At 39.2% G+C, this 25,952-nt stretch overlaps 1 protein-coding gene across 1 annotated transcript; it reads left to right on the top strand.

Moving 5' to 3' along the window:
- Positions 1 to 24,507, top strand: LOC126101000 (zinc transporter ZIP9). The gene is made up of 7 exons (XM_049911667.1): positions 1 to 392; positions 472 to 583; positions 717 to 863; positions 946 to 1,017; positions 1,555 to 1,640; positions 19,190 to 19,324; positions 21,522 to 24,507. Exons 1-7 carry the CDS (start codon positions 297 to 299, stop codon positions 21,753 to 21,755), a joined length of 882 nt encoding a protein of 293 aa, XP_049767624.1. The 5' UTR covers positions 1 to 296; the 3' UTR covers positions 21,756 to 24,507.
- The last annotated feature ends 1,445 nt before the right edge of the window (positions 24,508 to 25,952 follow it).

The raw sequence follows: 25,952 nt of genomic DNA, 5'->3' as shown, positions 1-25,952 counted from the left end.
CAGCAGCACATTGCTATGTAAACCCATTCATCGTGTCCACGATTTTTAAGTTAAGTTAACCGATGATATTTTTTATTTATTTGATCTTCAACGTTACCATGCAACACTGATAGTTAAACTTGTGGCTGTAAAGCAGTGATTTTCATACTGCTGTCAAACGTCGCCGGTGAATACATGTGATAAGAACGTCTTTGGTACAGAGTGTTTTGTAAATACAGCTATGTTGGCAAAATATTGCTTGTAAAGAACGCGTGGCGCTTGTGTACAGCACCAGCTGGCAAGACTATTTATCCAAAATGAACGAAACACTAATGTTAATCTTACTTGCGCTGCTGATGTTAGTTGGTAGTTACATCGCGGGGTCAATACCATTAATAATGCCGATGTCGGAAGTAAGGCAAAAATTTGGCACTGAGATAAGCCTTGCTGTCAGTTTTTGCTATATGCCTGTGAACAAATGTATTTTTCCAGGAAAAACTACAGATTGTTTCCGTACTCGGCGCAGGTTTGCTTGTTGGAACTGCGTTAGCTGTCATCATTCCGGAAGGAGTAAGATCTCTCGACTCTGCGGCCACAATTCACAGTAAGATAACCAGGTTTAAACCCTTTACTGGGGTATTTGAGTCTTTTTCACGTAAGGTACATGCATGTTTTACTGTATCGAAGAGGTTTAAGAAGTGTCTACATTATTAAAGAGTTTTGCTTTGTAATTTCAGCCGCTCAAACCAGCAAAGATAGTTCAGGTATACACGTCGAACATGCAGTAAATCCTACCGATATTCACTCACTAATTGCGGTTTCACTTGTTCTGGGATTTGTGTTCATGCTGTTAGTGGATCAGTGCTCTTCATCCAGGAGTAGAGGTAATGTGTATAACGAAAACATTGGCTACCTCAGTGTTTTGTGACTTTGTCGAGCTTAATGTTTCGTTCTGTAATTCCATAGATCTTGAGAGTGGACTAAAATCTGCAGAGAAAAACATCACAGCAACGCTAGGACTCGTGGTACATGCAGCAGGTATGGGTTATTTATTTTCTTTCTAGCAATTTATTTGCAAGTACATTATTAGATCTACAATGAATGACCGGTCAGCATTATGTTCGTTGTTGATTTGCCTTTCCATTTCATTGTTAGAGATTAAGAACCATACAGTTTTTACAAATACTGCCTTATACGTTATATGTCAATAAACGCAATTTGATTGGGATAGTGCTACTGCTGCACTAACTTTATTAAATAACAGGGTCCTTTTATTAGTAGTTAGCTTATAGTAATAAATCAGCATGTATTGGTTGTAGTAGACAGAATACAGACGCTTTGTGAACCACTATACCCTCTGCCATGCACCTTACGGGTGCTTTGCAGAGTATAGATGTAGACAAGGTTACTGTTCACTGCTATAAAAAGAATGTTTATCAGTCATTCTAGTACAGACTGTGTTGAAGAATTCATTGTTAGCCTACACTTTGATAATTTATGTGTGTGTATAAATAGTGGCCAGTGACTACTAGTATTGTCATCTTTTTTAATTGTAAACTTGTTTCTTCTGTACAGCTGATGGTATTGCACTTGGTGCTGCTGCAACAACTGCACATGCTGATGTTGAAATGATAGTATTTTTGGCAATAATGTTACACAAGGTAAGGAAAAAGAGGTCCATGTAACTGAGTAACATTAACATTTGGATGAAAAAATTAAAACATAACACTGACTGAAATAAAATTTTATTAATGTGTTCTCACTTTCTGTATTAGATGTTGTGATAACAGAGGATCATTTGTTTGTGATATGTTAATTTCTTGTGGCTGTATGGATTTCATACAAATTGCTGCGTGTAAGGTGCATATTTAAATGGCATGATTGGAAGTTTACTGTAAATTTTCAGGTTCTACATCTACATAGATATTCCGCAAGCCACTGTACGGTGCATGGTGGGGGGCACCATGTACCACTACTAGTCATTCCCTCCCCTGTTCCAGTCGCAAATAGAGTGAGGGAAAAACGACTGTCTGAATGCCTCTGTATGAACCCCAATTTATCGTATCTTATCTGACGGTCCTTAAAACCAACGTATGTTGGCAGCAGTAGAAGCATTCGACATTCAGCTTCAGGTGCCAGTTCTCTAAATTTTTTTGATAGTGTTCCTTGAAAAGAAAATCACCATCCCTCCAGGGATTCTCATTTGAGTTTCTGAAGTTCTCCGTAACACTTATGTGGTGTTTGAACTTACTGGTATCAAATCTAGCAGCCTGCCTCTGAACTATGTTGATGTACTTCAATCCAACTTGGTAAGGATCCCAAACACTCATGCAGTACTCAAGAATGGGTTGCACCAACACCCTATAAGTGGTCTCCTTTACATGTGAACCATACTTTCCTAAAATTCTCCCAGTAAACTGAAGTTGACCATTCACCCTCCTTACCACAGTTCTCACATGTTCGTTCCACCTTCTATTGCTTTACAATGTTATGCCCAGATATTTAAATGACTTCACTGTGTCAAGCAGGCCCTACTAGTACTAAATCCAAACATTACAGGTTTGTTCTTCCTAACCATCCACATTAACTGTAATAAACATAATTAACTGCAGCTAACATGTTGATATTGTTCAGTGAAACTGATATATATTTTTTAGGATTCATACTTCAGTCAGTAACATGAAATGCTTATAGGATCCGTTTGTTGTCCATCTGTTTTGTCGGTCTATGAAAACCCATTGTTCTCAGGAATGGGTAGAGGTATCAAGTTGAAATTTATCACATTCTAGAACCTACAGTGCCTTGAAACTGAAAAATTTGACCCAAAACACCCCAGATAGAGTCTCACAGACCACTAGCATTTATGTTACTCTGTTGCTAATGCATAGGATGGGGGTAGGAAATTACAGAATTACCTAGTTGTTGTTTCCTGAAGGTGCAGTGATTTCCTTTGTCAGTAGCCACTTTAGTGTGACACGAACCCATACTATTACTGCTTCTTTCATGCTCGCAGTCTCTGAGACCACACCTGGGACTTTGCAGTTTGGATTCAATAACCAAGTATTCATCTGCTGTTCACGTTACGCACCCTGACTTTGAGGGTACCATTTTAAAATGGTTTGAGGAAAGTTAAGGAAGTGATGGGGTCGACAGAAGCGTCCAATCCCACGCGTCAGCTTTGACCCGTGACGTAAGGGTGTTGTCGTGTGTGACGTCATGACGGCATGGAGTTTGGTTTGTGAGTGTGGCGTGTTTGTAGTTGTCGTCGTGTTGTGGTTGGTTGTGCTCTCTGGTGGTATGTTCAGGGTTTTCGTTTGTGTGGTGTATTGGGCACAGTTTGCTTTTGCTCATTATCCAGAACTGTTTGAGTGTCGGCTGTGTTTGTAGTGGAATTCGTTTCAGTGAGTTAACGATTTTGTGTGAAGGTTAATTTAGTGTCGTTCGCTGTACATCATATGGTAATTTTAATAAAATTAATCGGTTGTTGTTTTTGTTCAGGAATGGATATGATGGATAAAATTAACAGTGCGCAGGTCAAGGGAAGTGCTCAATCCCAATGTGTGGCTGTGTATTTTGGTATTGGTATCAAGAGATGTTTTTGAGCTATATAGGCCAAGGGAAGTGTTTGATCCTAATTTATGGGATCGGGAGCTGCTGTTGAGCTATATAGGTCAAGGGATGTGTCCAATTCCAGATGATACAGTGTTTAGTGGTATTTGGGGAGTTTTGTGATGGTTTTTTCGTTGTTTTGTGTGGTTTTGTATGGGGGTGGGTGTCTAAATTTGTTTATATTTCCTTTGCCCCCCACCCAAAAACACCCCATTTCCCGCACTTGTCCCGTTAGTGTCATTAGGCTTTTTGTGGAAAGTGTGTTTGTTTGTTTTTTGATGTATTTTCGTCCTCATAATGTGTACGTAACGACTTTATATGCGCCATATTGGAATCGTGGTTTATGGTCGTTTCCGCCATATTTGTGACATCATGGGTCAAAGCAGATGGGCGGGATCGGACACTTCCGTATTTACAAGTGATGCTGGATTAGATAGTGTCAACAACATTTAAAGTGAATGTAATTCAGAATAGGAACAGTGTGAAAGTGAAGACCAATTTGTTTTGTCACCTGTGGAATCTTCGAATGAAACAAGTGAGAATTGTAGAGAATGAACCTTTAGCTACAGGTTCTGCTAGAAATATATTTGATTGAAACAAATATTGCTGATTGTTGAAAACTCTTCCAATGATGGCCAATGACATTATTTTTCTGCGTGTTGGACATAAGTGGGCTGAATGAGTTTGCCCTTCACAGTTCGTGCAAAGATGACACTGAAGTGAGCTGTTTTATTTTTTTGAAGAATCTTGCAAACTCGTTGGTGACACAACAGATAGAGAGCGAGTCAACAACTATCACGCAGCCTGTGAGCTTCATGTATCAATTCACTGTGTTTGTTGTATGTAGCGACCCTTTTTTCTATCCCAACTTCCATATCTCGCTTGAAAATAGGATTGTTAATTTATCTGTACATTGACTGGTATTGAGGGGTTTTGTTTTATCCCGGCTAGTTCTTAAATTAACCCCAGTGAGTCACTACATGTATAGTCTTCACAGTTTTGAAGGAAAAAACTATAAGTAAATTAATACTAGTGTTTTCAATAGATTCTCGTTCACTTGTTTCAGTTACTAGTCTGCAGTTTATTCGTGGTGAAAATCACGTAACCTAATTATTTATGAACCTAAATCGAAGTAAAGTTCAAGACGAATAGTCAGTTTCAAATTAACACGTTATTTTATTTAACAATAATTATTAATAAATCAGTTCATTCACACAATCGCATTCAAAGGGGTTTTTTGAATAAGTATCTATTCTGAAATCCCATCAATGTCGGAGATACTAAACAGTGTTCTGTCACGTTCGATAAAAAGATTGTTCCTGTTTAATATCCATAAATTGTCCCGAACTATGATTACTAGTTGCGTGAAGTAAAGCTTTTCCACTATCACAATACAAAGTCCGAATCTGTCCAAAAATCGTTAATTCCGTAAAATATTTAAATCTTCACACAAAGTGACGTTAAAGTCAGAGAGATTATTGATCACCTCCCCGTTCCTCTAATATGACAAAAGTTCTAATTCTGATGTGAAATTAATGCTTCCCAAAAAACAATCTCATCGTGATTTATTCTTGCGCCCTGGTTTAATAAAGCTCCTATTGTTGCTTCCTAAAGCTGTACGTCCTAATTGACATCGAACAGGCTAGAGGATAGAGACTGGAGTATAATAATTGCGTTGTATGTCTATTTACACTTTAGTAAACGCTATCTTTGGTGTTCAAGACCTACGTCCTGTGACTATAATATTGATTTTCTCATATATAAGAATAACTAATAATTGAACCATTTCTATCGTTTCCCCCCCTCCCATGCTTCCAAAATTTATGATTAAAATTCTTTTCTTTTTCTATTATTTTTCTACTATAGATTTACCTCTATTTGTCTCTTATTTCTATTTCATAATTACTACTTGTGGAGGGGCTTGGGACATTTTCTGAATTTATATTTCGAGGGCATGGGAGCAGAAGTCATTGTGCAATGATTGGAAAAGCACAAAACATGCTCCACCTGTTACACAAAAAAGAAGAGAAAGATGTCATATATTTTTCAGTTTTGCAAGAAGCCAATCTAGCTTCATTTCTCTACAAAAATTTCCAACAGGTGCTAAGAAAACCTCTGAGAAGAAAACTAAAAAGCTGAAAATTAATCATGTTTGAGTTTTCACAGCATTAACATTATCATGCAATATTATGTTCATTTTGTGCAGTTTTTTGTTTAAATGTTTATTTTTTTTAAATAAACTTAAAAATTTGTTTGAATTTTTTTTTTTTTTTTTTTTTTTTTTTTTTTTTTTGTAGTATTAATGTAACCTTTTACATAAAAAACTGAACTGTTTTGCTGAAACTGCCGAATGCAATTTTTATGGCTACTTTAACATGGTATTCTGTCAGACCGCACCTAGACAGTGTGTGACTTTAAAAAAAATGACAGGAAGCTGAAGGTTAACCATCTAACTTGGTGTAATCAAAAGTTATAGCTATTAATGTCCCTCCTTCTAACAGCCGTGTACCGCAAGTCTCTAGAGGAACGGAAGGTTCCAAATGATTGGAAAAGAGCACAGGTAGCCCCAGTCTTCAAGAAGGGTCGTCGAGCAGATGCGCAAAACTATAGACCTATATCTCTGACGTCGATCTGTTGTAGAATTTTAGAACATGTTTTTTGCTCGAGTATCATGTCGTTTTTGGAAACCCAGAATCTACTCTGTAGGAATCAACATGGATTCCAGAAACAGCGATCATGTGAGACCCAACTCGCTTTATTTGTTCATGAGACCCAGAAAATATTAGATACAGGCTCCCAGGTAGATGCTATTTTCCTTGACTTCCGGAAGGCGTTCGATACAGTTCCGCACTGTCGCTTGATAAACAAAGTAAGAGCCTACAGAATATCAGACCAGCTGTGTGGCTGGATTGAAGAGTTTTAGCAAACAGAACACAGCATTTTGTTATCAATGGAGAGACGTCTACAGACGTTAAAGTAACATCTGGCGTACCACAGGGGAGTGTTACGGGACCATTGCTTTTCACAATATATATAAATGACCTAGTAGATAGTGTCGGAAGTTCCATGCGGCTTTTCGTGGATGATGCTGTAGTGTACAGAGAAGTTGCAGCATTAGAAAATTGTAGTGAAATGCAGGAAGATCTGCAGCGGATAGGCACTTGGTGCAGGGAGTGGCAACTGACCCTTAACACAGACAAATGTAATGTATTGTGAATACATAGAAAGAAGGATCCTTTATTGTATGATTACGTGATAGTGGAACAAACACTGGTAGCAGTTACTTCTGTAAAATATCTGGGAGTATGCGTGCAGAACGATTTGAAGTGGAATGATCATATAAAATTAATTGTTGGTAAGGCGGGTACCAGGTTGAGATTCATTGGGAGAGTCCTTAGAAAATGTAGTCCATCAACAAAGGAGGTGGCTTACAAAACGCTCGTTCGACCTATACTTGAGTATTGCTAATCAGTGTGGGATCTGTACCAGATCGGGTTGATGGAGGAGATAGAGAAGATCCAAAGAAGAGCGGCGCGTTTCGTCACAGGGTTATTTGATAACCGTGATAGCGTTACGGAGATGTTTAGCAAACTCAAGTGGCAGATTCTGCAAGAGAGGCGCTCTGCATCGCGGTGTAGCTTGCTCGCCAGGTTTCGAGAGGGTGCGTTTCTGGATGAGGTATCGAATGTATTGCTTCCCCCTACTTATACCTCCCGAGGAGATCACGAATGTAAAATTAGAGAGATTCGAGCGCGCATGGAGGCTTTCAGACAGTCGTTCTTCCCGCAAACCATACGGACTGGAACAGGAAAAAGGGATAATGACAGTGGCACGTAAAGTGCCCTCCGCCACACACCGTTGGGTGGCTTGCGGAGTATAAATGTAGAATGTAGATGTAGATATTTTGATATTCCGAAACTCACTTGTCAGAAGATGTAGGGTATTTCCCATTGATCTTGAATCATGAAATTTGGCAAGAAGGGAGGTTTTTCTGCAAAAGAAAAGGAAGAAATCCAAAAACTGTTAATTTCTAATTAATCACGTGAAAAATATTATTTTGCCGTTATACACTTTCATTGCGTTCGTAATATGCCAAAAGTCTCGGGCACCTTGATCTGTTTTTTCTGTAATAGGTATAGTTATTCAGAAGGAAAGATTGTGTATACAGTTTACAAATATTTGTACTAGTTGGTTGAGTTACGATAAAATTAAGCCCCCTGCCACTGTGAAAACGATGCCTCAGTTATCTAGCAGTGTGAAAACGTCCCCTCAGCCATTTAGCAGGGGTACATGTATGGGTCTGACTACTGCACTGACAGTAATTGATCCAAGTTTGCACATACATTGTTTGAGATGAGATTCTGATATCCCATTAAATATCCATTGGAGTGTACCACATAACAATTCGACATTTGCATGACAACAAAAGCCCTTTGGCTGGCTGTACTAGTTTCTTCTTTGGAGACTTCCATTGAATCGTACTAGTAATCGCAACAGGCTGAGGGCAGATGAAGTGAACGCATCTCCGATTGCCAGTTAGCATAGCATGTTAATATAACTCCAAAATTAATAAAGTAAATGAAAAATTACGCTTGATAATGTTAAATTATGTAAAAAGTTTATAATTTTGGAATTCCCAGGATTGACATCTTGTCAGTATTGAGACTGATAACACAAAAATTGTCAATATACTCAATTCCCGAGATGAATGACCTATATGTATATGAAGTTAATTATATTTGTTTGGAACCCCCAGTGTGCGAATCCTATAATCTTACTACACTTATCGGGACTGTTTAAATTATATGTACATTATAAAATTTATATTAAAAAATATAAATTTATACAAACATTTTGATGGTAGGAAAAGGAAGAGAAGGAAAAATTGTAGGTGAATATGGACTAGGGGAAAGGAATGAAAGAGGAAACCACATGGTAGAATTTTTCACAGAGCGTAATTCAACCATTGCTAACACTTGGTTTAAGCATCATAAAAGGAGATTGTATACATGGAAGAGACCTGGAGACATCATAATGTTTCAGATTGATTATGTAGTTATAAGACATAGATTTAGGAACAAGATTTTAAGTTGTAAGACATTTCCATGGGGAAATGTGGACTCTTGACCACAATGTTGAGGGTTGTTAGATGAAATCATCTAGGTGTACAGTGGCTTACTGATGTACAGTAATTTTCAGTGGTTGAGCCGCAGCAATGTAGTTCAAAGATTTGTGGATTGTTTGAATAAAATCAGGCTGTTTTTACAAAATGAGCAATATTCACAGTTAATAGGTGTTACATGGCTTACAAAATTGACATTTCAACACTTCAGTGATATGAACATAAAGCTTCAGGGCACAAACAAAACAGTTATTGTTACAGTAGATCTTATTTGCGCTTTTATGGCTAACCTGCAAGTTTTTAATATCAATATTGTTTTAAAAAATGACAAGTATTTCCCAAATTTGAAAAAAGTTACCAGTAATTTGGATTTACATGGGAAGTTAGACCAAGAAAATGTCACTGAGGAATTTTCTTCGCTAATATGTACCTCTGTCGAAGAATTTTTCATTCAGATTTTCTCAGTTCAAAGAGCTGTCAGAAACACTAAAATTTATTGTATATCCAGATGTGACTTCAGTGGATAAACTGAATTGTCTAAATTTGATTGGTTGGAAACTGAATAAATTGAAATGCGGCCGATTGTTTTCCATTCTAGTTTAGCATGGACTCAAAACTTTGTTGAAACAAACCCCTCTCTTATTCACCAATGCACCCAAACTGTCTCTCATTCTCTCGCTATCTGCGTAAATACTAACGTACTCCTATCTTCAGCATCTTGTCCTGATCCTTTTTTCTCCTCTTTCTGAACCATCATGCACCCACCCCTCCATATAGCAAACCCTATGTTTTTTAATTTGTTGGTAGTGGCAGGAAAATTCAACAGGTGCTCATTATAACCTAAAAAAAAATTTTAAAACCACTTGTAACACTCCCAGCCTCCAAACTAGGTAGACCATATTCAGAGGGTACCACAGAAAGACAACGGTAGTGTCTAAAACGTGAATTCTGAGGATTACTCGGTTAATTAACAACTGAGGCACTGCAAAACAACTTATTGTTTTTATTATTTGCCTTTTGTCACGCAATTCCACATCATGTGCCACTGAGTGCAACATAACTTGTCTACAAATATTCACAGAGAGCATGCTAGAGAGGGGGATACAAACATTAAAAGCAAATGTGTATCGGATCAAGATAACTGTCCTTGAAAGTTCAAAAGGAGAACCCAAATAGAAGAGACATTGCCATGCAGAAACAGTTGCTACCCGTATTGTCGTTGTAATGGTTTTCAGTCTGAAGACTGGTTTGATGCCTCTCCATGCGCTACTCCATGTTGTGCTAGCCTCTTTGCCTCAGAATAATTACTGCAACCTACATTCTTTCGAATCTGTTTAATGTATTTATCTCTTGGTCTCTCTCTACAACTTTTGTGCCTCACACTTCACTCCAAAACTAAGTTGGTGATTCCTTGACACCTCAGAACATGGCCTTTTTAACTGATCCCTATTTTAATTCAAGTTGTGGCACAGAATTCTTTTCTCTCCAGTTCTTTTCATTGCCTCCTCATTGGTTACATGATCTTCCCATCTAATCTTCAGCATTCCTTCTGTAGCACTACATTTGAAAAGCTTGTATTCTATTTGTGTCTGAACTGTTACTTGTCCACATTTCATTTCCATACAAGGGAACACTACAGACAAAAACTTGCAGAAAAGACTTCCTAATACTTAAACCTGTATTTGATGTTAACAAATTTCTCTACTTCAGAAAAATATTTCTTGCAATTGCCAGTCTACATTTTATACCCTCTTTATTTTGGCCATCCAGCTATAGTACTACCCAAATAGCAGAATCCACTGGCTACTTTCAGTGTCTCATTTCTTAATGTAATTCCTTCAGCATCGCCTGATTTAATTCAACTATTTTCTGTTACCCTTATTTGCTTTTGTTGATGTTTATCTTATATTCTCCTTTCAAGACACAGGCCATTCCATTCGACTGTTCTTCCAGCTCCTTTGCTGCCTCTGGTAGAAGTACAATTTCATCGGCAAACATCCAACTTTTTATTTCTTTTTCCTAAACTTTAATTCCTACTCCATATTTTTCTTTGGCTTCCTGTGGTGCTTGCTCATTGTGCAGACTGAATAACAACAAGCATAGGCTACAACATTTCCTCACTCCCATCTCAACCACTGCTTAAGTTAAATGCCCCTCAATCATTATAATTGCCATCAGGTTTCTGTGCAAGTAATATATAATCTTTTGCTTCCTATATTTTACTCCTACTATCTCAGATTTTCAAAGAGTGTTTCTAGTCAACATTGTCAAAAGCTTCTCCAAATCTACAAAAGGTGTAAACATAGGCTTGCTGCCTTTCCCAAAACTATCTTCTAAGATAAGTATTGCCTTGCATGTTCCTTCATTTTTCAGAACCAAACTTATTTTCTCTATGGTTGGCTTCTGTCAGTTTTCCCATTCTTCTGTAAATAATTTGTGTTAGTATTTTGCAACCATGTCTTATTACACTGATAGTTCTGTAATAGTGACACCTGTCAGCACCTACTTTCTTTGGAATTGCAATTATTATGTTCGTCTCGAAGCGTGAAGGCATTTCGCCTGTCACATGCACCTTGCATACCAAGTGGAATAGTTTTGTTGTGGCTGTCTCTCCCAAGGATATCAGTAGTTCTGAGGAAATGTCGTCTACTCTGGGAGCCCTGTTTTAACTTAGGTCTTTCAGTGATCTGTCAAATTCTTCGTGCAGCATCGTATCTCATATTTCATTTTCATCTATGTCCTCTTCTCTTTTTTCAGTATTGTCTTCAAGGTCATTTCCCCTCTAAACATTCTATTCTATATATTTTTCTTTCCTTCTATATATATTTGCACTCTATATGTATTTATTCCACCTTTCGGCTTTGCCATCTTTTTTTAGCACTGGTCTTCCATCTGAGCTCTTGATTTTCATACGGCTGTATTTTGACACAGCTACAATTACTTTCTACATTGTTGATGCAAATGAATGTGATCCCCTGATCTATATTACAATTATGATGATGTCTTACACATTGCAAAATTTCAGCTGGGACACTAGTCCTGCTTATCAGTGAGGTCCTGGGGAAGCTTTCTCATTAGGAACTATTGGTAAAAAAACACCCATGTCACTTCATTTACACTTCTCACTAGTTGTTCCCTTTCATATTCTAATGGCACTTGTTATGTCATCTTCCATCTAGTAAATGAGGTTTTACACCTGGTCTGGAACAGCTGGAGTGCAGCTACTGCTGTGGGTTTCATCATGACCAGAAATAAGAAATGTCACTCTGAAAATCCTTGTCAGCGTTCACATAGTGGTATTCTGCCACCCACACAACCCTCATTGCAACTGCATATCATCTTGTGTCACTCCTCCTTCCAACCGTTGGCACATGTGTTACATCTGTGTGAAAAACACGGGTGAAGCACCTGTCCCATATGTCCAGCAAGAATGTCCTCTCCCAGTCCTATCTCAGGCACACCGTACCACATCTGAAACGAGCTTAGGCATGTGCTGCTTCTGCTGCAACTTTTGCACAGCTTTTTGTATAATCATGTAGATGAAAGATCACTGTTCTGTTAACTTTTGCCAAGAGTAAGTTTGAACATGCTTCTGCACTCAACATGGTTGGTTTCAATGGCTGCTTCACAAATATTGTCATCTGGACACCCCTCCCCCCCCCCCCCCCCCCCAAAAAAAAGAAGAAAAAATATCAGCTTCTTTGAATGGCATGTGGGTTAGCAGTCCCTTTTAACACATTCTTCAGCCTCCACATTCCCACTGATGTCTGTTTCCACTAGTTTTGATCCTTTACTGGTTTTTCCTGTTTCTATACCTTTCCCTCATCCATCTCTTCCCCAGTAACTTTACAACACCTCACAACTTTGTTCTGATCCCCCTCACTTTAAGTTTATTCGTTGATCTCTGAATGTTCCTCCTTGTTGTTCTCCTAACAGTCTCCCATGCTTTTTCCCACCCCGTTCTCTCTTTCTCAGTTCCAACCCTAACTTCTTTTTTAATGTCAACTCCTATTTCACCATGTGCAACACACTACTGCCTCTGCTTCTCCCGAACACTCTCTAATGCCCTATTCATATCCTCTTCCCTTGTTGCTCGTCCCTCTTACACCCGTTGCTGCCACCCCTCTCAATTATATCATCTGCTGTACAAGAGTCCACCCCTCGCCTCAATTGGGTCATATCACCAGGATGATGTGTCGCATATTTATAATCTGAACTGCTGCTATTCCTTCTTTATGTGGCAGTCAGTGGTGCAGTGCCTCCAATATGTGATGGGAAATTATATTTACTCATTCCATTATATTCTGTTCTGGATAATAGGTAAATGGTCCTCAATGCATTTGCTTCATTTAATCACAATCAGGAATTCAGCATTTTGTTGAAAATTTCATCTGCAACAAACTACCAATATGTTTGAACTTAAGAAACGTTGCCTAACATCTTGCAGTTGAATTTCCTTGATTGCTGTAACAAATCACAACCTTGGGAAGTTAATGCTCATTGTTACCATAATATAAAGGACATCTGTGTCCTGAAACACAGACACTCTTATGATTTCAGTGACTATATGTATCGTAAGGTAATAAATATCATGCACCATAGGAAACAGGGCAGCTTGGAGGTCCCTTTAGAACCAGGCACACTGCACAAAGCAACTGACCATCATCTTGGTATCTGGTGTCAGCTGAAGTTGCTGTAATGAGTTCTGAAGTAAAGGAAATGCTGAGTCCCAGACAGGCACAAAAAAACACTGCTATACGTACATGTATGGAAACTTCTTGTTGAAAATTATGAATTACAGTAGAGTGTCGATTATCTGAATGTCAGTCAACCGAATGACCACTTAACCGAACTGTGTACTCGCTCGCACCTGTTACTCTCCCACCCTACCGTCCATCATCCCCCTCTCTCCCAAACCAAGTTTCCCACAATAGTCGGCGCACTGGGCCACCGCTGGCGGAACATTGCTTCTAATGGGGCCTTCACAAGGCGCTGCTGACCGGCCAAGTCGCCAGTCGCTGTGTATCAACAATCAGCACACTTCTGTGGGCTTGGCACTGGCAGTAGAAGTAGCGGCAGTATCAAAGCTGTTCACAGCAACAGCTGCGCCAGCTTAGAGTTGAGGCGTGCCACTCCGCGCAGTTTGAAGGATTGCACGCCCCCAAGAAGAGCTGCTCACGGTGCAGCCACCTTCTGTTCTCTGTTACGACCACTTGTGTGCTGCTGCGTGAAGAAGTGAACTGGACGATACAAAATGCTTAAATGTAAACGTGCTGTCCTTTCTATGAGGGACAAGTACGAGATTATTAAAAGGTTAGAAGAAGGTGAATCTGCAACCACTTCATCCAATGAGTACAAGGTGGGGAAGTCGACAATTACGGATATAAAAAAACAAAAGGCGAGCATAGCAAATTTTATAGCTATGCTTGATTCTACTGATGGATCAACAAGCCGTGAAACTATGAAGCTCACCACTAACACAGATCTAGATGATGCTGTTTACAAGTGGTTTACACAAAAGACATCGGAAGGAGAACCTATCTCAGGTCCCATTCTGTGTGAGATGGCAATGTAGTTCAACGAAAAAGTTGGAGGGCCTTCAAACTTTAAAGCGAGCATGGGCTGGTTAAAACACTTCAAGTCTAGACACGGCATTCGTGAGCTTACAATACAGGGAGAAAAACTGTCGGCTGATTCTTTCAAAGTCAAACTAAGGAACGTATTAAGCGAAGAAGATTCTGCTCTCGAAAACGTTTACAATGCTGATGAAACTGGACTTAACTTGAAAGCTTTACTGAGAAAAACTCTTGTTTCACATCATGAATTAGCAGCACCTGGTCCTAAAACAAGCAAGGACCGTATTACAGCTTTGGCTTGTTCTAATGCTACTGGAAGTCACCGACTGCCTATGTTCGTCATTGGTAAAAGTAAAAAACCGCGTTGTTTCAAGCACGTTAATATCTCAGCCTTGCCTGTTGTGTACACCTCACAAAAGAGTGCCTGGATGGATAGTACGATTTTTATGAAGTGGTTTCTGGACGTTTTTGTACCCTCTGTAAAAGCTCATCAGCTAAAGAATGGGAAGAGGGAGAAAATACTACTTCTCCTTGACAATTCACCAACTCATCCATCATGTGATATTTTAAACGAAAAAGACGAGTTCATAAAGGTAATATTTCTTCCACCTAACGTAACCTCCTTATTACAGCCATGGATCAAGGCATTATTGAGACTTTCAAACGATATTACAGGAAAGAATTGTTGCGTAGGTTATTGTTAGAAAGAGAAGAGGATGGAGAAGAAAGTCTCTTAAGAAATCATAAGAATATTGACTTGAAAGACGCGTCCTACATGATCAGCGCAGCATGGAATAGTGTAAAGGAAGAGAATTTGAAGAAAGCCTGGAATAAAATTTTGGACACAGAAGAAAATTCACAAGGTATGATTGAAAATGACGAACAGAATGATATGTCCGAAATTCTTGGTATGCTGAAAGAAATAGATTGCCACGAATGGGATGAAGACGACGTTCATGAATGGATGAATATCGATGATGCAGATCCAGGACACCAAATCGTGCAGGACAGGGAGATTGTAAACGTCGTCACTGATAAAGATGACGCCGCCAGCATCTCATCAATCAGTGCTCCAGAAAGTGAAGATGAAAGTATACCAACAGCTTCTGAGGCGTTCACTTGTTTAGATACTGCCTTGCGATGGTTTGTAGCCCAAGATGAAAGTGACCAGTTTCAGATATCTGTAATGAAAAAAGTACGTGACTTAGCTGCTTGTAAGCGTGTAGGCTTGCTTAGACAGACCAAAATAAAAGATTTTATTAACATTAATTTTGTATACTGTGTGTATTGTTCATGCAAAATGCGTATGTAATTTGTATATATTTTTCTTTAATAAACTGTGCCACATACTATATATTCCTACTGAAGTTGCCTTTGTATGTTACTTTGTAATACTAAAAGAGATGCCTGTTTCTATGAGTAAATTTACTGTACAGTACTTCTTTTTGGCAAATAAACATGTACAGATCGATTATCCAAACAAACTAGTTTTCCAAACACCCATGTCCCCCAATTACTTTGGATAATCGACGCTCTACTGTATTTTTAAATGCAGGAGACTACTCACTGAAAGACAGAAGTGCTGTGTCCACACAGACAAAAGGTATGGAATGCATTTTATTTTTCTAGCAGTAGGAAAAACATGTGTGCGCACACACGCGCGCACACACACACACACACACACGCGCGCGCAGATGCCTGGCGCCCTACATTGTGTTCAGTAGACTGGCAGCTCTTTACTGGTCCACAGTAAGTGTACTGAGCTGAGGTGGGGATGCGGGGTGGGGTCATGTGAGGTGAGGGATGGCGAGAGGCGGGAGGCAGGGGGGGGGATTGGGGGGAAGCGTCACAGCTTGTGGGGTGGGGAGGCATCTGTGAGCTTGCTAGGGGTGCAGATAGAAGGGGTTGATGTGAGGACACAAACTGGATCAGGGGATGATGTGTACACACACACACACACACACACACACACACACACACACACACACACACACACACACACACCCTCTCGGTCGGGTGGAGGGTGGGTGGGCAGCGGGTTAGGCCAGGAAGGTTATGAGGACGATAGATGTGCTGTAAGGATAGCTCCCAACTGTGCATCTCAAAAAAGCTGATGGTGATGGGGGGTGGATCCAGATGGCATCTGGATCCTCCCCACTACCACCACCTTTTCTGAGCTGCACAGATCAGAGCTATCCTTACATCATATCCTTTATTCCTCGCCTAAACCTAAGGTAACTCCCCTCCCCTCCCCCCCGCCCTCACCGCCAGATACTTTTTCATGCCGTAGTCTATGAAATCGTGTGCCTAACTGTCTGCCACTTGCCCCCTCTACCTGCACACCTAGCTAGCCCTCAGGCAGTTCCCTACTCTCCCATGAGCTGTTAGGCGTTTCTTCCCAACCCCTTCCCCACCTCCCCCCTTCTCCCCACCCCACACCCCCACCTAATCCTAGTACATTCACCATGGGCTGGTAAAGATCTGCCAGTTGACTGAGCACAATGTAGGGACTCAAGGGTGTGTGTGTGTGTGTGTGTGTGTGTGTGTGTGTGTGTGTGTGTGTGTTTTCCTACTGCTAGAAAAAGAAAGTGCATTCCGAAAGCTAGTCAAGTGGCGTACCTTTCGTTTGTGTGCCTATTGATGACACAGTGCTTCCACCTTTTGGTGAGTCATCTCCTTTATTTCTAAATAATTCGTAGACCACAAAACATTTAAGTTTTTGGTCTAAAAGCCTTCTTCTTAAGTAGGAAACACACAGACATGCATGCAAGCACAACTCAAGCACACATGACTAGTTTCTGGCCACTGGCCGGACTGTGAACTACTACACCTGATGGGAGAAGCAATCCATGGGTGTCGGTGGCAAGGAGAGGGTTGGGGCAGGGAGGGGGCGGGGGATAACAGGGTAGAGGGGGGAAAGGTGTGGTGCTGCTTATGGGAGCATGCAAGGATGTGGTGGAATTAGGGCAGGGCTGCTAGGTGCAGTCAGGAGGGTTTTGGGGGGTGGGGGTGGAAAAGGAGAGAGAGAGGAGGAGAAAAAGACTAGTAGGTGTGTTGGTGGAACAGAAGGCTGTGTAGTGCTGGAATGTGGGCAGGGAAGGGGAGAGGTGGGCGAAAGTCAGGGACAAATATAAAGGTTGAGGCCGGGGGGGGGGGGGGGTGTTGTTTACGGGATTGTACCCACCTACACACTTCAGAAAAACTGGTGGTGGTAGGAAGGATTCAGATGGTGCAGGCTGAGAAGCAGTCATGGAAGTCAAGCACATTGCTTTGGGTAGCATGTTCAGCAACTGGTTGGTCCAGTTGTTTCTTGGCCACGGTTTATCGGTGGCCATTCGTGCAGACACACCGCTTGTTGGTTGTCGTGCCCACATAGAATGCAGTACATTGATTGCACCTTGGTTTGTGGATCACATAATTGCTTTGATTGATGGGATAGGAGATGCATTGACTGGACTGGAGCAAGTGGTGGTGGGGAGATACATAGGACAGGTCTTGAAGAGATGTCTTCTGCAGACCTATGAGTCATGAGGCAACAGGTTGGGAGCAGGGGTGGAGTAGGTATGGACAAGAAGGTTTTGTGGTGCGTGGAATACCAACAGAGAATGTGATTTAGATGCTCCAGACCTGAGTGGTACTAAGTCTCGAGGGAGTGCTGCTCTGTGTTGGATGGTGGGGATGTGGGAGATGGTAGGTGACTGGAGAGACAAGGCATGGGAAATCTATATGTGTATGAGGTTGGGAGGGTAATTTCAATCTGTGAAGACCTCAGTGAGACCCTAGGCATATTCAGAGAGGGACTGCTCATTGCTACAGATGCGACTGATGTGGGTGGCCAGGCTGTATTGAAGGAACTTCATGGTATCGAATGGGTGGGAGGAAGTGGAGGTATTGCTGGTGGCTGGTAGATTTGATATGGGCAGAGGTACTGGTAAACATAGAGGAAGATGGCTTGCAGGCTTGAGGAAGACCAGGTGAAGCTAATGTGGGAAAAAGAGTTGAGGTTCTGGAAAAATGTGCATAGGGTGTCCACACCATCAGACAAGATCACACCGTCAATGAATCTGAAGCAGGTCGTGGTTCCACCCTGGATTTTCCATTGTTTGATTCAACCGTGAGATTATTTTTCATTGGTAATCTGTTGTGCCAGTGTTATTGTTTGTCGTATAGCTGAAGATTGGATAACAGTGAAGAGTATTGAAGTGGCTGTTGGTGGTTATAAAAGTGGGCAGCCACATGAAACAGCAATGAAATGTTACAGAAGATTGGCGAAATCGGTGTTTCATCATATTCATATGCTGAACAACTTTCCACAGTTTGCTTTGAATAATTTGTGCATCCGGAATAAACAATTAGGGCTCATGGTTCTGTATTTGTTGGGTTCCAAAATTCCCAGCCTAGAAGAGATTTTTATGCATAGGGAATATGTCATCTCTTGAGAGATTTGAGAAATGATGTATATGAATCGTGATTATCTAGAAAAGTAATACAAACATGTAGTTTCCAGACTTTTTAAATAAATTTACTTAAACTATTCCAGTATTGCATTCATACACATTATATTAATTATGCATTAAGCTGAATGAATTAGGAGTAAAATGTGATGTGAAAGTTTCCCAAACAATTGCTGATATTTGTGACTGGTGGTTTCAACTGTGGACGTATTAGCATTGCGGATATTGAAAAGTAGTAGTCTTTGATAATACTGTTTACTGACATCAGTAAATTTACCTCACCTAATAACTTGCAGAACCAGCTTTACTTAACAAAACATAAGATGATTGTGAATGATCAAATAATTTACAAACTTTTTCATATTTTTACTGATTTGTAACCAAATTTTGTGTTAAATAACTTCTGTGTTAATTTGAGTTAATCATGAGAAACTGCTTGTTGTTTTCAGGCACCAGCAGCATTTGGTCTTGTTACTTTCCTCATGCATGAAGGCTTGGAAAGGAATAGAATTCGGAAGCATCTCATTGTTTTCTCTTTGTCAGCACCAGTCCTAGCAATGGTTACTTATTTTGGAATTGGCCAGGTATTCAAGTTTTTCTTCAATTTATAATTTGAAATTAATCTCAGGGTGTATACATAACTCTTTCATTGGTCATTGGGTTTATAAATATTGTATGATGATAATTATAGAAAATATCTCTTACATTTAACACAAGTTAATTTCGTCAAATTCAAGAGGGCATTGATAGAGATAGTATTTGTTTTGTTGCATTGTAAAAATTGAATTTTGGATATTATGTGGTACTGGTGTTCAGAATTTTAACACCAAGTTTCTAGAAGGTACATGTATCAAGGCCAACAGAAGAAGGAAAGAGAAAAAAAAAATGTTTTTATGTACAGTTTGAAGAATAGCTCCCAGCCTCCCCCCTCCCCCCCCCCCCTCTCTCTCTCTCTCTTTCTCTATCACACACACACACACACACACACACACACACACACACACACACACACAGAGAGAGAGAGAGAGAGAGAGAGAGAGAGAGAGAGAGAGAGAGAGAGAGAGAGAGAGACTCTCTTTAAAGAAACAACCATGAGTTTTTATAATAATGCACTCCTGTAAGCAAAACATTATTTTTCCAGGTACAGTGAGAATGTAGAAGGTAAGAAAGCATGAAAGGAAGAGAAGAGCAAAAGTTGGGAGTAAAAGACAGTGGTTGTGTACACATTGCTAGTAGGTGATCCTCAGGAATCACTGATGTTAATAATGATCAAAAATATCAGTGAATAGAGTTCACAGTTGATAAAGAACAGTGACATTTCCATGTCTTTCTTCTGCATCTCTCATTGCATTGGTGTAGCCATGAGAGATTACGGGCAAGGAGACTACTGGCAATTGATCTAGTGCAGCACCAAGTGCACAATAGTTGTTCATTACTTTTTTCTGAGTGATTAATTAATTGTGAAATTTCTGCTGTGTTGAAGCTATGATCAGTTCTGAATTGTGGTGGTGTTAGTCCACACTTTATAGAATGACGAAGTGCAGACTTTTCAGCTGTATAGGGATATTCCATGTATCTTGTTGTACTCTTTCTGAAGTGGAATTAGGTTTAAATTTTAAGTATATTTCAGTTCTGTTAGAGATTACTGTTTCATAACGTCTGATTTGAGCTTTATATGAACTGTGTGCTATTGTCCTTATACTGTGTTGTCATGATATAGTCACCACCATCTCCATCACCTCTTTGTAGTCTGCTTCCCAAAATGCAAACTTTAGTGACAGACTCTAGTACACAGGTTGTGGGTGATGTGTATGAGCATGTTGTGGAGGATAAAAAATTAGAAATGATATATATTTTCATATCATGAAAGTTCTGCCATAATTTTTTCTTGGGTGGTGTGTATGAGCACATTGCAGAGGATAAAAAAAAATAGAAATGATATATAATATTTTTTTAACATAGAAATTCAGCCATCCTTTTTTTGTTGAGATATTGACACTTAATGCTCTCACTTTCATAATCTATTTGTAATTTAGTACTTTGAATATTCATGACTTGTTTTACAGGGGATCTGCTCTATTTCCTGCCCATTTTTGTTTTTCATGGCTGTCAGAATTTATTGAATGGTTTTTTCCCCTCTTATAATGAACTAAACACACGACTCTCCTATCCACTTCAAATATTTTTTGAGACCAGTCACTAGTGTGCTGAATATTTTAAAAGCCAGCCAGAACTTTGTCCCGACTTCATTACACAGTAATTATTGCCCAGTCTCTTACCAATTAATTCCCCGTGTCCTTTGTTTCTTCCTTCCAGCATCTGGGTGTACTCTCCCTCCATTGTAATTGTTGTAATGAGGGAGTTTATAAATATCCCGATCAAACTATAAATCGACACTTATGCATCTGGTAGTATGCTCTATTTGTTCTGTTTTAGTGTACAATAAGTATGGTAAGTATATCCTTGTATCCTAAACCATATAAGTGTGTAATAGTATGTACTGATTTTGTTGCCTATACTTCCTGAAGAAATCTATCATGCTTACGTAGCAAATTGGCCCACCACTTAAATAAAAGTTACATATGTCCAAGCACCTAGCTCGTACTTCCTCTGGAGCTAGAAGTACAGCTCTTGCACTGTAACCACTGATTCATCCGTGGATAAGCATTTCATTTGTCTACACTATTATTTAATGTAGCTCAGTGTTTTATTTTCTCTGTAGCTGTCAGAAAATTAACTTGGACCACACATTGTCTTATGTCATTTGGAAATTGTTTGCAGGAAGGGAAAGAAACACTGTCATCTGTAAATGCGACGGGTTTGGCAATGTTGTTCAGTGCAGGCACTTTCCTCTATGTGGCAACAGTTCATGTCCTGCCTGAACTGATGGTGAGGAGTAGAGCGGCTGAGGGAGGTGTAGTAGAACAACATAAAGGTCTCAGGACAATGGAACTGTTGGCACTGGTGGTCGGAGCTCTCCTGCCACTCTTTCTCACTCTCAGTCATCATCATTAATTACTCTGCATAAATTTCTACAAGTCATTTCAGATGGCCTGCCAGCAGCAGGAGAAGAACAGAGTGTGTGATTTGTCACTCGATGTTGTTAGGCACTGCCTTGGTAGCTGGTGCCGAAGTGAACGTTTTCATTGCCACGTTAAAATAAATTATACCACATAATGACGGTTGCTGTTGTGCCTGTGGTGGGGCACAACATGAACTTTTTATGTACCTGCATAAGTGTGAATTTGGACTGTATGCCATACAGTTGAAAAGTGGGTACGGGGCCTAAGCAAGAAGATGATGAATTGAAATGAATGTTTGCAAAATAAGTAATTTTATTTCTGATTATTCCCTTTTCATGTGTACAGCAAAGCACAGTTAATAAGCAAAAAAGTCTTTTTAAATATGTGTCTCAAACTAAAGAGATAACACTGTTGTAGACTAAAAGCTGCATGTTATTGAGCCACCAGATGAAGTTTTCTATTTGTAATGATCTTCGTTACTCAAAATGTTATTTAAAGATTGAGACAAAACTGGTGTTTAAGTTCATGGGTATTTTGTTAGTTTGATTCATAGTTGGGATTTCATTAGAAAATTTCAGGTTCTGGGAAAATTTAATTAAACCTAGTGCAAACAGTGATTCCAGCTGATTAGTCTGAAGTAAAAAAAAAAAATCGTTCTGTTTCATATTTTATGATTGTTGCTAAATCCAGTTGGTTGTCAGTGACTTTCTTTCAGTTTTTTTCCCAGAATTTTGTTAGCATTAATGTACATTTTTATGTGGGGAATACCTTCATTGTTGCATGTGCAATTACACCTGTATCATTGGAAGTCTGGCAACAATCTTGGCACATTGCTGAGTCTTAGTGTGTGAAACATTCCTGTTAAAGCTTTTGGTTGCTTTTCACTTTATTGTTCCTGGGTGATGTATCTTGTTTCATTTCTACAATCAGCCAATGTGTATATTTTGTGGACATACTCACCTTTGAGATGAAGTTCTCGTGTGTGTGTGTGTGTGTGTGTGTGTGTGTGTGTGTGTGTGTTTTATACTATACGCAGTTAAATGTATTCTTTGTGCTTGCCCACTTTATTTTAAAGGTGAACTGTGTTCTGCTTTTTTGGCAATTGGTTTTTACAGCCCTGGTCTCCCATTACTGTGATAATTATGTAATTTTGTGATTTATTTGATATATTTACAATTTTAGTTTTCATATTATTGTGGTTACTATATTTTTGAAAATAGCCAATATCTTTTTTCCAATTTGTCATACTTGGCACAACCACCATCTGCCTTTCAATGTTATGTTGTAATGAGCAGCAAGTGTACATAGTATTGTGAAAATACTGTGCTGTACGTGGCTGTAAGATAAATTCTTACTGCATTTATTTCTCTCAAAAAATGATTTTTAATTTGTTTTCTCTTAATGGAAAACTGATTAGCTTTGGATACATTCTGTCTTTCTCAAGGCCAAATACATATGACTGAATTAAAACACATCAGCAGTCATGAAGTTCTGTTTATGTTGTAATTTTTTTCTCCCAGGTATGCAGTATTGTAAGACAAAATATCGCAAATTTCTGAAGATTATTTAATGATGAACAAACAACATAGTTTTTTATTTTGTAATGAAATCAGTTTGTGAAGTAGTATCTTTGTGTGTTTTGCAGGAACATTAAGTTTATTACAATAATGTACATGTCTTAAATTTGAGTAAGAGGTGGCACATCTCGTGTGACCCTGGCACTATCAGTGCAAATACTGTTCAACATTGGTTGTCATTTTGTGAAAAGTATTGAGTGCACATGCAGTGTGACATGCGCACAAATCAGCACAGCTATCCTTAAAACATACCACAGTTTATATGAATGGTTGTTGGTTTGTAAGACACAGGGTGAACAGTAGTGAACTGTCCAGTATTTTTTTCATTTCAACTGTGTGTGTGTGTGTGTGTGTGTGTGTGTGTGTGTGTGTGTGTGTGTGTGTGTGTGTGTAAAACATGTCATTATGTTATTGTATATTTCGAGTTTTAAGTGGAATGATACAAAAATCTGCAATCACTATTATGAAAGGGGGCTATACTGATGTATATAAGGGTGCCAGCTCTGAACTTTGCTTATACTGTGTTTTTGTGTCAGTCCTTTGTCACAGTTGTGTACTGAAAAAAAATGTATGTTAGAGCAATTTTAAATGGTTTTTAAATACATCTGTGTTCCATTGTGAGTATTTGACAGGTTGCCATGTGTTTATATTCTTTCTTTAAAACTTTGTTAGTTGGTATAATTTGGCATATCAATAATTTAATTTATTGATTATTTTTCTGTTGTACTGTCATGAATATAAAATGATGAAAATTCCTTCATTGCTTGATATGGTGTAACATATTTCATTCTCTTAGAAATATCTCTTGCTTAATGTTACTCATTTATTTAGGGATATTTCTGAATGTTATTGGTCCTTTTTGCCATAATCAATGGTAAATAGGTACTAAAGATGTCAAAAATACCAACAGTAGGGGTAACTGCTGTACTAAACAATGTTTCAGTATCTGACTTTTAGTATTGTTCAGCTGAGTGTGTTTTCATGCTTCAAGACAGAAAAGAGAATTACATAAAGTTATTAGTTTGGTGTGTTAGTCGTCACTGAATCTGATGAGTAAGTGTGTTAGATTACCTTCTGCAGCTGTTCCCATATGGTATTTGTGGAATCCTTTCAGTTTCTTTGCTGATATATGTTGAAATTTATTAAATATTACATTTTATTTATTTACACATTATGCAGAATTTGTTATTGCAAAATATGCTGTACATAGAAACTGAAGTTTCTTAAATTTGTACCTTGTGTCTCTGTAATGTACAGAGAGATTAACTTTTACAGAAGTATGTAAATATACAGGGTAATTTATAAAGAAATAACTTTTATTATCAATTTACCAGTGATGAATTTAACTTTTGTCTGTCGCTGGTCTCCTCAACACTTAAAATAAATAGTACATGTGTTTTAGTAAGCACAAGGATTAGTCTTTAAACATTTTGTCTTAAAATGCCAGTAATGTGGTAAGTTTCACAGGTGTATGTAAGATACTTTGCTTCTTATTTTGTTTTTAACATCCTTCACTCCCCACCCTATCTTTAGGTGGCCGTTAAACATTTTATCGTTCCATACAGTAACATAAAATTGCTGATTCTGTGTCTCAGTTTCCTGATTCCTCATTTGTTTTCATACAAACAAGAGATTTCTGATATCTTTTTTGAACTGCCTTCTTCCTCTGAACTGCAACTGCTTTCCTGCTGTTATTATCTACTTTTCACACAAGCACTTTCAGTGGTGTTACTGTTTGGCTCCAGGAAAAAGACTCTGAGAAAAGTCTCTCTTGAGACGTGGTATTTATTTTTAGCACCTTTGCTCTCTGAAGTGAGTATGTTTTCAGTTATTAATTTCATAGCAGTATACCAAAAATAAGTTATTATTCAACAATGTAGGAAAAGATAGATTGCTACTAACCATAAAGATGATGCATTAAGTTGCAGACAGGTACAATTACAAGGCACTTACGCATAAGCTTTCAGCCACAGCCTTCATCAGAAAAAGAAACAGAAACACACACCATTCATTCACACAAGGAAGCTCATCTCATGCACAAAACTGCCAGCTCCAGCAGCTTGGACCAGAATGCAGCTGTAACATGAACTGTAAGCAGCAATGTGGAGGTTGTAGGGAGGGTGAAGGAGTAGCAGTGTTACGGGGGTGGTGGTGGGGGTAGCAAAGAGTAGTGCTGTTTGGTCGGGTGTGCAGGGAATAGACTGCCAACAGGTGCAACATCAGGAAGTTGTGGGGCAGGGAGGTGGAGAAAACTGAGCGGAAAAGGAGAGGAACAAGTGCATTGGCAGAGGACAGCAAAGGAGTGTGGGAGACGAGAATGGGGCGGAGGTGATAGGACAGAGGTGGTGGAGAGTGTGGGTACAGCATGTTACCATATGTTTAGGCCGGGATAATTACAGGAGCAGAGAATATGTTGTAAGGATAATTCCAATCTGTGCAGTTCAAGAAACCTGGTGGTGGAAGGGAGGATCCAGATGGCTCGGTTAGTAAAGCAACCATTGAAATCAAGCATATTATGTTCAGCTGCATGTTGTGCCACAAAGTGGTCTACTTTGGTCTAGTTTGGCTGTGGCCTCTCATCCTGGTGGACAGCCGGTTGTTAATCATACCAA

This window comes from Schistocerca cancellata, chromosome 9 (genome assembly GCF_023864275.1).
Source record: "Schistocerca cancellata isolate TAMUIC-IGC-003103 chromosome 9, iqSchCanc2.1, whole genome shotgun sequence".
In the NCBI taxonomy this organism is placed as follows: domain Eukaryota; kingdom Metazoa; phylum Arthropoda; class Insecta; order Orthoptera; family Acrididae; genus Schistocerca; species Schistocerca cancellata.
This window is presented reverse-complemented; position numbering and strand designations above follow the sequence as displayed.

Coding starts and splice junctions, on each gene's coding strand:
- LOC126101000 (XM_049911667.1), top strand. CDS start 297: ATGAACGAAACACTAATGTTAATCTTACTTGCGCTGCTGATGTTAGTT. Junction 393..471: donor TAATAATGCCGATGTCGGAA/GTAAGGCAAAAA, acceptor GTATTTTTCCAG/GAAAAACTACAGATTGTTTC. Junction 19,325..21,521: donor CTTATTTTGGAATTGGCCAG/GTATTCAAGTTT, acceptor AATTGTTTGCAG/GAAGGGAAAGAAACACTGTC.